Raw genomic sequence first — 17,584 nt, forward strand, 5'->3', positions numbered from 1 at the left:
GGCCTTTATATATACAATCCCCTCACTGCAAGGGTGAAGTTGAAAAAGGAGGTATTTTGCTCATCGCTAATCTTTCTTTGGCCATTTTGGATTCCACTGAAAAATACTAACTGCCTCTTGTTAGGTTTTAAGGAGATGATGTTCCACATAAATAATTCTATCATGAATTTGTGAATAAGTGTATATAGGACTCATGTTGGTTCCCTTGCCCAATCCCAAAAGTTACATTTGTCTTTCTATAAGTAATTTATTTTATTTTCTACTAGGCGTTTGCTATTGGTCTAACTACAGTTTCCTCTGTTACCAACAGGGAATTTAATAGGAATTGTCCTTGCCTCAGACAACGATGAGAAAGGGTCTCTTAATTCTCGCCTGCAGTTCACCCTTGTGGACCAGAACCCCAAAATCCCACGAGACAATCTCTTCCGCATCGAATTGAGAACTGGGTCAGTCCACCTGTTCAGATTGGGATTAAACAGACAAGTGGCCACAACTTACATGTTGAAGGTGAATGTGACAGATTCAGGTCAGTGCACCACACATTACACGTATTCCCCAAATGTTAGAGCGACATGAATCATGAGATAGCCCACAGTCTCTCATCTATACTTCTTTCATTTCTTCCATTTCTTCCTTTTGATTCCTTCTAGCCCTTGTTCCTTTCATCAATAGCTATACATGTAAAAGTAAAATTATAAATCTTTTATGTGCTCCTTTTAAAAAGAAGGTGTCCCTAAGGTGTGGTCCAAAAGGGCAATATGTTAGTTACATGGCAATGTGACTGAAGCTCTACCTGCAACTCCAGGCCCTCAAACTCCTTATTGTAGCCCTGGAATACCTTTTGACCATGTTGGTGGATTTCATGGCAAGATTGCTGAAAATTGCAGTTTCCCTCCACATTGGAGTGAGAAATATAAATATTCAGACGTAAGTTCTGAAATAAAGGAATAACATTAAAATCCTGAATTATTCCCCTTGAAGTCGTCGTCGTTGTCGTCGTCGTCGTAGTAGTAGTAGTAGTACAGGTAGCCTGTGACTTATGATCAGTTGCTTAGTGACCGTTCAAATTACAATGAAGCCCAAAACCTAGATGACCTTGATTCAAAGTTCCAAAGGCTGTCCCTCCCTTCCCCCACAGTCACATAATCACATTTTGGGCCCTTGGCCACCAGCAGGGTCCTGCATCCCCATGATGGCAATTTATATTTTTTGGCAAAACCCAGCAATTACTTCTAGTTTGGGGCAAAAAAATGCCCATTGCAGAGGAATTGTTTTGCTTAACAATCACAGCATTCACTTTACAGCCACCACCAAAAAGTCATAAAGTTGTGTTGGTCATGTGATGACCTGCTTAATGACTGGCATGACTTATGACTAAATTACAGACTCAGTATTGGCTATAAATTGAGGACTGCCTGTATTGTTATTTGTTTAGATGTATTTCCTGTTTTTCCTCCAAGAGGTCAAGGCAATGTACATTATCACTTGCTTCTCAGATTCCCCACATACATCCCATAATGACAACGTTTGGCCAGGTGGCTTAAGAGGAAGTGACTAACCCAAAGTTCATTCTTGAGTTGTCAGAGCTGGGGTGAATTTGAACCTGACTCCTCCTGATTCTATACCTATGAAGGGCTATTAATTGCTGTGGGATGTTTTAGCTACATTTGATGCGTCTAAAAAGTTTGAGAATCTGTTCTGTGCAGATCAGCTCACATTTGATTTTGTTATATCCTTTTCCTTGTAGTTTTCTCAACTATATGTAATGTGCAAATTCAAGTCATTGACATCAATGATAAGATCCCAATATTTGAAAAACCAGATGTGAGTATCTTGTTGACTGTTTTTGCTTTCACAAGACATTGGAAAAAATCTCAAACTTTTGATTTGATGGTATCCTCTTCCAAGACATTTGCTTGGCATGTAGATGTTGCTGTTGTTGCATATCTGTGGCTAATTAGGTAAGACTTTCCCAAGTTGATTCCCACCAGATATTTTAGGACTACAATTCCCAGAAATTCCAGCAACAGACATGGGAATTTTAAAAGTTGTAATCTTGAACCTTAAGTGTTAATCTTTAACACCTCTGGAGAAAATCAGATTGGCTGGCTGAGGAATTCTGGGAGTTGAAGTCCACAAGTCTTAAAGTTTCCAAGTTTGAAGACGCCTGCCCTACAGCCTGAAAGGTTGGGGAATGCTGCCTTATAATTGTCGTTTGACTGGGTGAGCATTCAACCTATAGACCTGTAGGTGGCAGTAAAGAGTTGTTTATGCTTCTTGGCTGTCAACTGGTGATTGGTTGGATTTGTGCAGCCCAGTTATGGTTGTGCATAACTGTTGGTGAACAGCTGGAGTTTGAGAAAGGGGCTTTGCTGTGGATGTCAGTGTGGGAAGTGTGATTATGAGAGGAAAAGGAGGAGCCAATTGGATAAGAAAGGGAGTTTCCGACCACATTACAAAAGCAGAAGAGCCAGTCCTTTTATTATGCTTCAATTATCTTTGTTAGGCTGGAGAAAGATAGTCTAGTAGAAGGCTTTGCACAATTAAAAAAATAAAATAAAGGTAGGAGCCACAAATCCAGTCTCCCTAGCGTCTAAACGAGAACCATAGAAGAGATCCTGAACCCTGGGATTAAATGAAAGAGGTTCCCACAGCAGATCTGCTGGATCAACTGGACCCAAGCAGTAAACTCTAACCTTATGTCACCTAAAGTCTTCTTTTCCATGTGTCATGAGATGTCTGGATGAAAGATCTTGAGCATGAATGAAAGGGAAAACACCACTTCCAGAAAGGAGAACTTAAAACAGTCAGGCTGAGGAGATGTCCTCTAAAAATGGTTAGTGTAGCATCTTCACACCAGGGCAAACAGGGTGTCTGAAGATGGCCTTAGAATACTGTGCAACAGCAAGTGATGATTTCAAATTATTACACCATGAAGCTCTCTTTAAAATAGCCAGTTCTTATTAGAAGGGTTATTTCTTCTTTTCTGTTCCTTTGTTTTGTATTTATTGTGTTTTGTTTTTCACTATAGTATGGCACTGTGATTATTGCAGAAGATCAGGCAAAAGGATCTCTTATATTTAAAATTCAAGCCACAGATGCTGATGATCCATCCACTGGAAGCTCTCAGATTATTTACACCATCACAAAGGGTGACCCAAATAATACGTTTACAATACTGACTGATCCAGATACAAATATAGGAGCTATTATAATTAACAAGGTGAATAATTGCCATTTCATTTATTATTATATTACATAGATTTAATTAACATTTCCTCAAGGCAAGGCAATTGAATGACTAATGTTACATTAATTTAGAGAATAGCAATAGGATGTCTATACTGTATGATGCCTACAAAACCTCCGAATTTAAGAAAATGGGAGAAAAATATATTTATATGGTTGAAGTTTTGCAAATCTTATGAGATTCTATTTTCCTTTGAGATCTTGTGAATTTCAAGGTCAAAATGTTAAATGACATAAGGAACGGTTGCTGGAATTGGGTATGTCTAGTTTAATGAAGAGAAGGACGAGGGGGGACATGATAGCAGTCTTCCAGTATCTCAGGGGCTGCCACAAAGAAGAGGGAGTCAAGCTATTCTCCAAGGTGCCTGAAGGCAGGACAAGAAGCAACGGATGGAAACTAATCAAGGAGAGAAGCAACCTAGAACTAAGGAGAAACTTCCTGACAGTTAGAACAATTAACCAGCGGAACAACCTGCCTCCAGAAGCGGTGAATGCACCAACACCGCAAATTTTTAAGAAGAGACTGGACAGCCATTTGTCCGAAATTTGTCCTGAGCAGGGGGTTGGACTAGATGACCTCCAAGATCCCTTCCAACTTTATTATTATTATTATTATTATTATTATTATTATTATTATTATTATTATTATTATTATTATTATTATTATTATTATTTTCACACTTACCAAACCGGAAGTTGTAGATTTTTGGAGAATAGTTAAAAACAGTACACTTAGAGGTCTACCCAACAAATCTGTTTCTTCTCCCTAATTCCTCCAGCTATTTTGAAGATAGTCATATGATAAACACAACATCTTTACTTATGGTAAAGATAAAACACACCCATATTATCTTATTGTCTTGGAACACCGAGAGAACATGGAGATGCCACATGGTCCCTTGAGGAGACTAAAGATAAAACTCAAAAATTCAGTCAATCAAAGCTTCATCCCCTATAGTACAGACCTGAGAAAATGACTCTTTCACACCAAACTAGATAGGAAAGACAGTTATGAAGACTCTGTACCCACAACTGTGGTGTTGTGATGGAAAATTATGAAAAAGGCAGTGTTTGCAAAAAAAAAAAAAAAAAAAGAGGAGGAAAGGAAAAGAAGAACTGTACATCTCAATATCAGTCACTTCCCACAAATATGCAGATAGCTGAAAAAATGACAAATCTAATCCTAGGTTGCAGAAAATGTAAATAGTCTTTCTGAAAACTTGACCTCTCTTCTGGCAATGTCTAATCCAACAGAGAATGATTGTCAGTAAAAGCAAACAACAAGCAAATAAATAGATGCTTGGTACTTTAGCATTTTGACCTTGAAACTCTTTGAGATGTGTTTGATCTGTTTTGTTCTAAATAGGCAATGGTCATTCTGTGTACCTAATATAATGGCCTGGCTGCAGATGATGGAAAGTTGTAGTGTTACATATCTAGAGGATAGGAGGTTCGGGAACTCTGCTATACATCTGTTTCGAGAAGATAATATTTTCTTCTAGCTTACGTTCCTGGTGGGCTGTTCTACCTGTTTTAATTTGTCCTTTGCTTTTGTAGGGTCTTGATTTTGAGACAAAATCAGTGTATAGCCTTACAATCAATGCTACCAATCCTGAACCTCTCGTGACTGGAATAAACTATAATTCAAGTTCATCTACTTTCTTACGGGTCCATGTTACTGATGTGGATGAACCACCAGTTTTCCACTATTCCAACTACCAAGTTATACTAGATGAAAATGCGAAAATTGGTACCAATGTGACAACTGTAAAAGCTTTTGATCCTGAAGGATCCCCAGTAAGGTAAAGGCAAAAATCATTTTTGGGGGGTAAAAAATAGACTTGTAGTAATTGCATTGCTGAATCCCATCCAGAAGATTCTCTTGCTTTCCTGCCTTAAAAGAACTTGCTAAAATGTCATATTTGCATTTTTTTTTTTTGCATAGCTTGTTTTTTCATAGCTTGTTTAACTTGGCTGCATGCATTTTTTGGATGAGCATAAAATACTGAATCACCAAAACATGAAGCAGGCTGGGCTTGTAATCTAGGACATTTATTCAGAAAAACACCACTGAGAATTAAAAAGAGCCAACCTTAGCAGGTGCAAAAGTAACCCCTCTTTTACTTAAGTATATTATAAAGATGTCAATTTGTGTAGGTAGAAAGGGTGCAGTCCAGATTAGAGACCCAGCATATGGTTACCTGTATAAACATGTATGTATGTATGTATGTATATATGTATGTATGTACATAGTAGAACAATTCTTCTAACTCTTCTAATTTCCTGTTGAAAACTGTTGTCCCCTGAAGCTTCTCTTTGCAACAAAGAATTGATGTGATTTTGAGTGTTATCAGTGTTATCACAGTCAAGATCATATAACAGTCAATAACATAGCCATATTCATTCACTCCTCTTGGTGCAGGAGTCTGATTGCACAGTTGTGGTTTTTAACCTTGATTTTTTTCAGTACCCCCATATTCTATCCTGCTTCCATTGAAAACTTGTAACAAAGGGTGGGAAATTGATTCTCTGTGATAAGAAAGTTGAACAAATATGTTGCTTGATTGAGAGACAATTTGGTATACAATAGTGATCACAGTTATGAATAAAGCATCAGCCTAGAAACTGGGAGATCATGAATTCTAGTCCCACTTTAGGCACAAAGCCAACTGGGTGATCTTAGTCAATCACTCTCTCTTAGCCAGTGCTTTTTTTTGTTAAAAAAAAAAAAAAGGTGCCGGAACTCACACATGTCATACAACCCGCCTTGCCTACCCTACAAGGTTCTATCCAAAAAAGGTGCCGGAACTCCGTTCTGGGCGTTCTATGACAAAAAAAGCCCTGCTCTTAGCCTTAGGAAGCAGGTAATGGCAACCAGCCCTGGACTCATGCCAAGAAAACTGCAGCAATTTGTCTAGGCAGTTGCCAGGACTCAGCATTGACTTGAAGACAAAAAGGAAAGGAGAGGAGAGGAGCTAGCTTAAATAGATAGCCCATTTGCAAGATAAAAATGGCTCATCTGTTGTTATTAGCAATGAACAGGGCTAGGATTCTAAAAGTGATGGAAGGAAAATGTACATATTGATACATGTTACTATTGTAAACAATGTTTTCTACTGTTGAAAACAATGCTTTTTGGCTAAGCTTGTTTCTTATGTCTTACTTTCCTGGCTGCAAGGTACTTTCTGAGGAAAACTGACCCAAAATGGCTGGAGATTGATTCTGTCAATGGCCATATATATACAGTTGCCCGATTGGATTATGAACTTTTCCATGCCTACATAGTAGAAATTGTTGCAACTGATGAAAGTAAGAAAGCAAAACTTTATCCTCCAAGGATACCTTGGCTGTTTGAAAGGGCCTTGGCTAAAGTGCTTCCTAACAGGTTCTACATTTGACTCTCCATACTTGGTGACAGTGGCTGGGAGTAGCAAGATTCATATCAATGTTACATTATGTATTTTAGGATTACATATATACTTAACATGGCAGCTTGCACTGCTGAAAAGTCAAGAGATGATAGGTGGTAGCACCAGTCTTGGTCTTGCCTTGATAGGTATTTTAGCAACTCATAAACCTGAAATGGGGCAAACTCAGACCTTTAATAAGGCACGTTGGCAATAATGGGGTGGTAGATGAAATCAGCTCTCCTCTTCCCCATTAAGCACTAGAAATTGGTTATTCATTATTTCCAGTGTCAGAATGATAGAGTGAAATGTTTTTTCTGTAAAGATCATAGCAACAACTTCTAAATTTTGAAATCTGCCCCTTAGATCTGTTCCTTTTTGTAATGTCTATAAGCATTACCCATCAGCTATACCAGTGATGGCAAACCTTTTAGAGACCGAGTGCCCAAACTGCAACCCAAAACCCACTTATGCATCGTCGGGTGCCGGGTGGGTGTGGCCCATTGGGTGAGCATGGCCCATTGGCTGGGCATGGCCCATTGGCTGGGCGTGGCTGCGGAGGTAATGGCAGACTGGGTGGGACTAAAAAGTTCAATCAATCAATTCCAACTTTGCAAGATCTTTTTTTTCCCACGAGAAGATGAAATTGATTGATTGATTGAACCTTTTTTTTTTTGCACATGGCGGCGGAGGCCTAAAGCGAAAAGGTTTTATAAAACCCAGCTGAAGGCCTAGGACTGGGGCGATGGCGTGTGTGCCCACAGAGAGGGCTCTGAGTGCCGCCTCTGGCACCCGTGCCATAGGTTCGCCACCACTGAGCTATACATTACTCTTTTTTTAAAAAAATATCCTCTTACTCTTTTCAAATGTACAGGCAGACCATATAAAAGCAGTGTTGCACAGCTGATATTGCATCTCAAAGATATCAATGATAATGCTCCATATTTAGTAAATGAGTCTGTGTTCTTGTGCCACCCACTCCAAAAAGACCAGAGTGCAAAATTTGAAGTTGCTGATCCAGATTCAGTATCTCAAAACTTAAAATACTTCCTCACTGGTGGATATGACAACTGGTACATTTCTAAAATAGATGGTGAGTATGTTTGTGATAAGCTGGAGACAATCTTCAATTAGGATTTCTTATCCATCTCCTCTGGCTTAGGATACATTTGAATTACTTTTTACTTTCTTCTAGTTGAGCTATACAAATGAACACATTTATTTCTTATGGTTATTAGATATGTGAGTGTCTTACTGTCTTAGGATAGCCCTCTTATGGAATCTGGTTAAGAATTTATGCTACAAAAATTGAGATTACTGCCAAAGTCAAATAATCTTTTGCCCACTTAAACTGGGCCCATTTTCTGAACTTTTAACTTGCCCAGTCCAAAAGGTTCACCACCACTGTTCTATACCCAATCTGCCTGCTTCCTAAGATTTGTCTCAACCTGGCAATGCATGTTTAATTGAGACAAGAGAAAACATAAGTTCTTTTCATTGGCACTACTAAACTCTGGAACTACCTTTGAAAGCCTGGTTAACATCCTCTCTATTAGTATTAGTACTAATAGAGTACTATTAGCGTATAGCCTTCCTAGTTTTTTAGGAACGTAGATGTAGTCTCTCATAGGCAACATCAATTTTAGAAGCTGCTATGTCCTGCTTCCACCAGGTTGATACTGTTTATTAAATATTATTAAATATGTTTGTCATTGTTTTTGTAAATGTTTTGATATTGTATTTCTTTTTCTACCTTTTCTTTTAAACACTTAACATTTGTACTAAATTTAAACATAGCAAACTTATCTGGGTGAAAAGTATGTACTGGAAGATTAGTAGACTTCCAAAATAACAAGACAAATGATTGTACATAACTAAATGAATGCGGAATTCAGCCATATTGAAATCAGTGAAGATTTGATATTTATTTGGATGTGGCCAGAGAGTGAAGACCTTATAATGCTTTAATTATTTAAATTTAATTATTTAATTATTGTTATCATTACAGTAATCACAATATCATCATTCCATTTGTTTTGTCAGGCAATCAAGGTTACATTTCCCCAAAGAATTTGAATCTGGAAAAAAAGGTCTATCATGTACCACTGCAAATTAATGACGGGGGAAATCCATTACTTGTAGCTGATGTCGATCTGAAAGGTAAATAGTGAAAATATCCCTCATTGTGCTTTCAAAATTTTATTTTTATTATGGCACATGCTAGAGTTTGTCTTATGACGGATCGGTGTTTTTTTATTATAGTGAATGTGTGCAAGTGTACCAATGACAGATGTTATATTGAAATCGACAATCCAAATCCATTTCCAACAGTAGGAGCAACAATTGGCATACTGGTTGCTGTTCTGCTTGTTATTGGTAAGTGTTCTTCTTAAATCATATAGTTACTAGTAGGTCTGATGACTAGAAGCTACACTAGAACTTCCACCCATTTTTTTTGTTTCATGGAGTGGCCCTGATAATTGTTGGAGGATTAAGGAAGCAATAAAATGGCAAAAATTGACATGGAATTCTTGGTGCTCCGTTTGAGCGCTGATGATGTTGCCTAGTTGGTAATGAAACATTTACAAGCAAACAAGCAGACTAAGAGAGCACAAGAACTCTACATTTCAGCCCTGAGATTCACATGTTCTTTCTATTGGAAAAACTGATATTACTGCAATACAATATTTGCAAAAGAATACAGCATTTTCTGGGCAATATATACAGTAATTCTAGACAGGCAATAAAAGAGATTGGACAGAACCTCAGGATCCAAAAAGATCTTGACAGGCTTGAACAATGGGTGCTATCCAACAACATGAAGTTTAATGTGGAGAAAAGCAAGATTTTACACCTAGGCAGGAAAAACCAAAGGCACAAGTACAGAGTAGGCGAAACCTGGCTCAAAAACAGTAACTGGGAGAGGGATCTTGGAGTCCTAGTGGACAGTCATTGAAACATGAGTCAGCAGTGTGTGGTAGCAGCCAAAAATTCTTCAAAATCAGTGAAGTATTAGTACTGCTTTGTAAAGCCTTAGTAAGGCCACACTTGGAATACTCTATCCAGTTTTGGTCACCACATTACAAAGAAATATGTTGAGACTTTGGAAAAATTGCAAAGAAGAGCAACTAAGATGATTAAAGGCTTGGAGACAAAAACATGAAGAATGGTTGCAGGGATTGGGTATGGCCAGTCTAGAGAAAAGAAGGGCTAGGGGGGACATGACAGCAGTATTCCAGTATTTGAGCAGCTGCCACAAAGAAGAGGGGGTCAATTTATTTTCCAAAGCACCTGTATGCAAGACAAGAAACAATGGATGGAAACTAATCATGGTGAGAAGCAATCTGGAATTAAGGAGAAACTTCCCAACAGTGAGGACAATTAACAACCAGTGGAACAGCTTACTGTCAAGCCCCGTGGGCTCGACATTCTCAGGAGGGGGGGGCAAGCAGCTGGCAGCAGAAGCAAGCAGCCGGCCGCCGGAAACGTCGCACAAGAGGAACAGCTGTCCCGGCCCGTACGGCAGCCTACTGGGCGGTGTGAGAGGCTCCGGCGTCAGCAACTCCACAGGGCAACTGGGTGCAGGCCGCGGATGATGGCGACGTGCACCAGGACAGCCCATCGGCAACTAGTTGGGTCGGCTGGTTGGCACTTACCTCCAGAAGTTGTAGGGGCTTTTTAAGAAAAGACTGGACAGCCACCTAGTTGAAATGGTATAGGGTCTCCTGCTTGAGCAGAGGGTTGGACTAGAAGACCTCCAAGTTCCCTTACAGCTCTATTCTGTTTGATAACATTTGTTCAGTATAATATGAGTCTCCTGTTTGAGTAGGGATTGGACTAGAACAGAGGTCCCCAACCTTTGGGGCACCAGGGACCAGTTCTGTGGAGAAAAGTTTTTCCATGGACTGGAGGGGGCATGGTTTTGTATGCTGCCTGCATTCTGTGGATGGGGCTTCCCTTGTTTGTGCGGCCCGGTTGCTGGCATATCGTGGCTCGGTACTGGTCCACGAATCGGGGGTTGGGGACCCCTGGACTAGAAGACCTCCAAGGTCTTTCCAACTCTGTTATTTTGTATTCTGTATTCTAACATGTTGCTTATATCTGTAGATGTCTAAATGTTTCATCTTGACTCTATTAATTTATTCTCTAAGTGCCAATTTTCTACAGTTGGATAATATTTATTGTGTTTAGCCTGAACAAAAAGTTTGATAATACTAGACTACATTGTACTGCATCCCTTTCCTGGAAATGAAATAAGAATTCTTGGGGGGAATCTGAAAACACTAAAGGAACTAGGATGACTGATAGAGCTACTAAAGAATTTGCCCTTTCAATGTATAAATAAAAAACAATAACTTTTAAACTATAGCTATGTTTTTATAAAAATAGAGCTTGTGAAAATAGATTGAATTAGCTGAAATCTGGATTTTTTTTAGAGGAAAAATATTTATAATTCATGAATTACATAAAAACGCCTTACTTTAATATTTGCCTGAGTCAGAGATCCAATCCACAATTCCATATTTGAAAGCAAGAGCCACCATAGATTCATTTTTATTGTATTTCTTGGCCAGGAACTCTTGAAATCATAAGAGTTACAAGAAATAAGCAAAAGCAAAGTGTTCCATATTTTGAGCTTGAGAGTCTGAGACCCCAATCTTGAAAGCACTTCATTTAAAAAAGGAACAAATTCTTTTCAATTCTTTTCAGTCTGCTTTTGTCTTGTCTGCCTAGAAACTCAAAACAGGAAGCTGCCAGCAGCTTAGCTAAGTCAGAACAAGATCTGCTGAAAGCAGACCCTACAGAGAACCCATAGCTAGATGCTAGAACAGTACCTAGAAGCTTGTTGCATCTTGGGTTGAGGGGCAAGCAGGGGTCTAGATGGTATAGATCAGCGGTTCTCAACCTATGGGTCGTGACCCCATTTGGGGTCGATCGACCATTTCATGGGGGTCGCCAAGCAAGGCTGTCCGCCATTTTTTTCCCCTTTTCCGGCGGGTGCCTTACCTCCCTTGAGCTGGGCCAGCTGGTGGTCGGCCTGCTCCGTCTCTGCCGCTTGCCAGCTACGCCTCGGCCGGCGCAGGGGGCGGAACCACGCATGCGCAGCGCTCCGGGCAGGGAAAGTCCTCGACTTACGACTGGTTGGGTAGTCCTCGACTTACGACCGGCTTAGTCCTCGACTTATGACCGCTTTAGTCCTCGACTTACGACCGGTTGGGGGTCGCGGCATTAAAAAGGTTGAGAACCACTGGTATAGATCATACTAAGAACACCTGAATGGCACGATATAAGAAATTTGTAATCAGTCATTGTATTGCTGCTTTGAATTTCCTATACCCTGAAATAGAATGCCAGTTCTGCTCAGTGCTCCTCTCAGTTCCTCTGTTTGCTAATGGAGAGCCCCTTTGCTTCTGATCTGAAATAAAGTGATAAATTTCCACTTTCTTCAACCCTATGTGTTATTGATTGCACTTGCACTGGGTAAATAAACCACAGATTTGCTCTTGGTCAGCAAGCTGCCAGCATCAAGAGATGCAGATAAAATAACTGCATCTCCAGAACACAAACCCAGTATAGTACATCTATTATGGTGGATGTTTGCATGACATTGTCCTTTAGTCATTATCATCAGGTCTGCGTAAGATCTGGACTCCTGGGAACTGTTTGCCAACAATTTGGCAATTATTTTTACTCAGTAATAATATGTTGCATGTTAACTAGGGTAGATTGTCATTCAGGGGAGAAATGGCTGCACTGATGAAATGAAACTACTAATTTGAGCTCCAAACTGGCCTTCACAGTTGTGTTGGTTGTAGAGAAAATGACTGATGCTGATTTCCATGGAGGGCTGATTGCTCAGTTGTTTTTTTATGAGGACAGTTCTGGGCCCAGGCCCTTGCAACTTTGGTGAAGAAGATTTTATGGTGTAGTTTTCTTACTAGCCAGATTTGACTCTGTTTAGCTTTTCACGTTTGGCTGTTATCTAAATAATGCCTCCTAACTAGATTCATGTTTAAATTAAGAACAATGAAATTAAATTACCTAGCTGTAATTAATTTTCTAATAACAGAGAAACGCACCATTACAGTATATTCAGAACCATTAAACTGATAATTGACAGTTGATTTCATACGTTTCTGAAAATAAGCACATAAGAGGTTCTGAAAATAAGCACATAAGAGGTTAATCTGGAGACCACAATGTATTTAGGCAGTATATGAACCCACTCAAACCGTGGATTAAGACCAAGTTATAGTACATCTAAAACATGTTTCTTAGGATACGACACTCATTGATGTAATTTTTGTATTTATTCCCTGACTGGTATTAAAGGTGCCTTACTGAAATCTGTGTAGTTCTACATAGCCTGACAATTGTTAAAGCTACACTTAATGGAGAATAAGCTCTTTTGAACACAGCGAGATTTTTATTGAGTAAGCACATACAGTATGAGCACGGTAGAAATACTAATCTATTTTGCTTGTGACAAATTCGCAAAATATGGTTTTGCTTAAAACAACTTTCCTGGACCTAGCACTTCTTAGATGTCCTAGGTGACAAGACCCATGATCCCCAGCCAGCACAGACCATAGACTGAACTAGCAAGGGAAGAGGTAGGATACATCTAGAGGGTTCTAGTTTGAGAAAAAACTGGGTTGGATAAACTCTAAATCTGTTTTCCCTGTTTGTTTGTTTGTTTAGGTGTCATTTTGGGACTAGTGTTTTTACATCTCAAGAAGAAAAAGAAGAATGAGCAAAACGTTGCAGCTGTTGCTATCAGGCCCTCTGAACTTCATGCCTTGAATTAAAGGGTTAAGTGGAAGTGGACATTCATCTTTTTTCTGTTGTCATTGTTGATCTCTCTTTTTTTAAAAAAAATAGTTTTTATTAAAACAATTTACACAGATGACAAGAAATACATTCAAAGAAAGTAAAAATATAGTGAAATAGATGTGAAAAAAAAAAAGAAAAACAGAAGAGAAAAAAGAAAATAAAGGAAGAGAAATCACACACAGACACACACACACACACACATATATATATGTAAAAATAAAAGAAATGGCTTCCGATCTTCTTCTTGTCAGTTATACATACAATTCTAATCAAACCTCTCTCTCCAGGGTTTCATCACACAGGTTGTCCTCCACTTACAACCATTACTTAATGACTGTTTGAAGCTACATTGGTGCTTTAAGAAGTCTTACAAATGGTCCTCACACCTACGACTATCACAGCATCCCTGCAGTCACATGATCAAAACTTGGGTGCTTGCCAACTGACATGTATTTTGAGGGTCGCAGTGCCTCAGGGTCATGTGATCAACATTTGTAACCTTCCTGGGGCTTCTATCAAACAAAGACAATGGAAGAAGCTGGATTTACTTAACAATTGCAGTGATTCACTTAACAACTGCAGCAAAAAAAAATCAAATCAGGCATGGCTCACTTAATGACCACATTCCTTAGTGATGAAAGTTTCAGTCGCATTGTGATCATAAGTTGAGGACTACCTGTAATTCCTTTCTTTATATAACCTATTCCTTCTAACCATCACATCATAAGTCGTAAAAAAATTCCTTTTTTATACAAAAAGAAAGGGATTTCCAATAATTTATGAATGTGAACAATGAAGTTTCTCAAATAAAAAATGTCCATTTGATGATCTCAGCAGGTTCTGTCAATTTCACCAATCATTCTTCCATGATGGATAGTGTTGAATCTTTCCATCTTTGTACATATAGTAGTCTTGCCACAGTAATCATATATTGAAGTAATCTTCCATGATTTTTTTCTAACTGTTTATTCATCAGTCCTAAAAGCAAAAGTTCTGGCTTCAATTGAGTATTAATCTTTTAAATCCTCTATATTGATACATTTATTTTAATCCATTTTTTTTAGTTTTTTTATATGTCCCCCAAGCATGATAAAACATCTCTTCATGTTGCTCACATTTCCAACAAACATTTGAAATGCTTTTATACATTCTAGATAATTTCTTGGCATTATGTACCAACCATACATCATTTTATAAAAATTCTTGTTCCATCATACCATAATGTAAATTTCAATTCTTTTAATCATATATTTTTTCCCATTGGTAAATGTTATTCTAGGCAAAACATTCATTTTTATCACATTTTTCCCTAACAGTGACAATTTTAATTTTTCCCATCTTAATATATCCTTCTTAATTTCATTACATGTCTTAACATAATTATTTTGAAATATACAATTCATATTCATCATAGTAATGCCCGAATATTTTACTTTTTTGCAAGCTTACAATAAGTTCTTTCCATCAGTTCTATTTAATTTTCTATTTTCATCTTCATATTCTGATTATTAGTTTTAAAACCTGCTAGGATACCAAAGTCCTTTAATTTTCCCAGTAATGTTTCTACTCCCTCTAATGGAACTTCTAAAACTAATACTAGGTCATCTGCAAATGCCCTTAACTTATCAGTTTTTTTTAAAAAATCCCCAAATTCTCTCATCTTGTCTTATGTCTCTACTTAATTTCTCAAGAATTAAATTGAATAAGAATGGAGACAGTGGAGATCCTTGTCTTGTTCCTTTTTGATTCTCACAGGTTTTTGTTAATTCTCCATTAACAATTATTTGTAGTTTCTGAATGGTATAAATCTATCTTACTCATTTAATAAAATTATATGCCAGAACTCTCAGCAAGAAAATCCACTTCAAATTGTCAAGGACTTCTCTGTATCTAAAAAGATCAACGCAGCTTGTGTTAGTCCAAATACTCCAGGATATTCAACACATTTCCAATATTGTCTCATAATTGTCTTTTAGGTAAAAACCCATATTTATTTTCATGAATAAAGTCCTGTAAAATTATTTCTAACCTTTTAGCCAAAATCGTGGTAAACAACAACAATATTGGTTGATACAAATGAAGGTGTTATACGTGTCCTAGGATAATATTGCACGATTCAAGCTAGCTAGAAATGCCCTGAAGATGGGCTCTTTTGTGAGTCTGAAAGTTCAGAAAACAAAATCTCTGGTCCCAATAACTGACCCAGATTGGATCCTGCAATATTGGTTGATAATTTCAGTTGATAAAGTCATGTCCTGGACCTCTTTAGCTTTAATGCTACATCACCCTCTCTATAGTTGTAAGGAATCTTTCTATTCTGTAAAATAGTATTTATCATTTGTTGTAAAAGTTCATCCTCAAAACATTTATGATAAGAGGCAAGCAGACCATCTAGACCAGGTTTTCCTGTGATAGTTTTTCTTATTACTAATAGATCTGTTCAAAATTTGTCTCTGTAGATTCACTGTGATCTATTGCGAAGATCAGTTAAGTTCTGTTTAGGTAACTATTCACACACTTTTCCCACAGAAATTATTTGACATTTATATAAAGTATAATAATTTTGATGGAACACTTTTCACTTATTTGCATTATCTGTTATTTCAGTATTTTTTCTTGTAACTTTATTATCACTTTCTTTTCTCAATTTATATGCCAACTATTTTCTCCAGTTTATTTGCAAATTAAAAATTATTTGGTTTTGCATAATTCATTTTTATTTCCATCTTTCTCATTGTTAATATAGACAATTTTCTCTGTAGAAGCTTAATTTGGTAGGCAATAGTTGTCCTACTTCTTCCTTTTTTATTTCACCCCAAATCACTTTTATTTTCTCTTTGCTTTTCTTTTTAAATTCACTTTTACATTACATGAAATTCCTCTTATAATTGCTTTGCTTGCATCCCAACCATTTCTTACGTCTGTGCCTTTATTAAGAATTATTCTCAAAAAATTCTTTTAACTTCTTTTCGCAATCCTCCCCATTTCCTTTTGCAACAGCATCTCATTCAAGCTCCATCTAAAAGAGCCATTTCCCCCTTTTAAAGGTTACTCATTGGATTGTGCTCTGAATTCTGTTTTCTCTCCTATCACTGAGTGCTAGAAATCCTTGCCACAAATAATGCATTTGTTATCTTTCCTTCCCACTGTTTTTAAGCAAAGAGGTAGAACCTCACAATCATTTGGAGGCCATGGAAGTGCACAGTATGTGAAATATATGCCAGCATGTAAAACTCATGAAACTTCTGAGACAAGCTACTCACAAGCTACTGAGCAGGATTGGTGGGGACAGCTTCTGCCTAGGAGTAATACATGCTTGATGGGAGAGGTTTTCACTCAAGATGCAGTGTAAAAATAATTTAAATTCAGTACAGTATTTATTCATCCCAGTCCTATTACTGCTATCTACCATAAATTAAATTAAATAATAGAATAGTCTAGTACTATATGTTGATATCCTATATTATCCTGTGTAATTTGACCTTTAGATAGAAAAACCAAAATGGAGCCAAAATTTTGACCAACAAAATGTGAGCGTACAATCCAATCCTGCTTAGTTTGGTTAGTTTTATTGCTTAGTACAGATTTTTAAAAGTATGATTAAAGTGACAGTCCTTTTGCTTTTTGGTTTTTTTTCCTATGAGGAAACCTTATGGAACGAGGTGTAGCTTTCTTCCAAATAAATATGCTTAAATTGTATATAATTCCCAGTTTGGTGCTATACAAGGATATGCCATCTCATAGTATAGGGGGTACCTTGCTCAATAGTAGTAACTGTGAGAGGGACCTCGGAGTCCTAGTGGACAATCACCTAAATATGAGCCAGCAGTGTGCTGCAGCTGCCAAAAAGGCCAACACAGTGCTGGGCTGCATTAACAGAGGGATAGAATCAAGATCACGTGAAGTGTTAATACCACTTTACAATCCCTTGATAAGGCCACACTTGGAATACTGCATCCAGTTTTGGTCACCCCGATGTAAAAAAGATGTTGAGACTTTAGAAAGAGTACAGAGAAGAACAACAAAGATGATTAGGGGACTGGAGGCTAAAACATATAAGGAATGGTTGCTGGAATTGGGTATGTCTAGTTTAA

The 17,584-nt window shown here is 37.8% G+C and overlaps 1 protein-coding gene across 1 annotated transcript in view; it reads left to right on the forward strand.

Annotated features, from left to right (window-relative positions):
* The window catches only part of CDH17 (cadherin 17), a 33,481-nt gene extending 20,016 nt beyond the window's left edge, over positions 1–13,465 (forward strand). Inside the window, exons 9-17 of the mRNA XM_015821861.1 lie at positions 311–526; positions 1,748–1,824; positions 3,032–3,223; positions 4,807–5,051; positions 6,428–6,558; positions 7,531–7,749; positions 8,700–8,816; positions 8,919–9,032; positions 13,359–13,465. Coding sequence (XP_015677347.1) covers positions 311–526; positions 1,748–1,824; positions 3,032–3,223; positions 4,807–5,051; positions 6,428–6,558; positions 7,531–7,749; positions 8,700–8,816; positions 8,919–9,032; positions 13,359–13,465 — 1,418 coding nt within the window. The remainder of the gene's footprint in view (positions 1–310; positions 527–1,747; positions 1,825–3,031; positions 3,224–4,806; positions 5,052–6,427; positions 6,559–7,530; positions 7,750–8,699; positions 8,817–8,918; positions 9,033–13,358) is intronic.
* The last annotated feature ends 4,119 nt before the right edge of the window (positions 13,466–17,584 follow it).

The sequence above is a fragment of the Protobothrops mucrosquamatus genome, unplaced genomic scaffold (assembly GCF_001527695.2).
Source record: "Protobothrops mucrosquamatus isolate PMUCROS unplaced genomic scaffold, P.Mucros_1.0 scaffold1414, whole genome shotgun sequence".
Lineage (NCBI taxonomy): Eukaryota > Metazoa > Chordata > Lepidosauria > Squamata > Viperidae > Protobothrops > Protobothrops mucrosquamatus.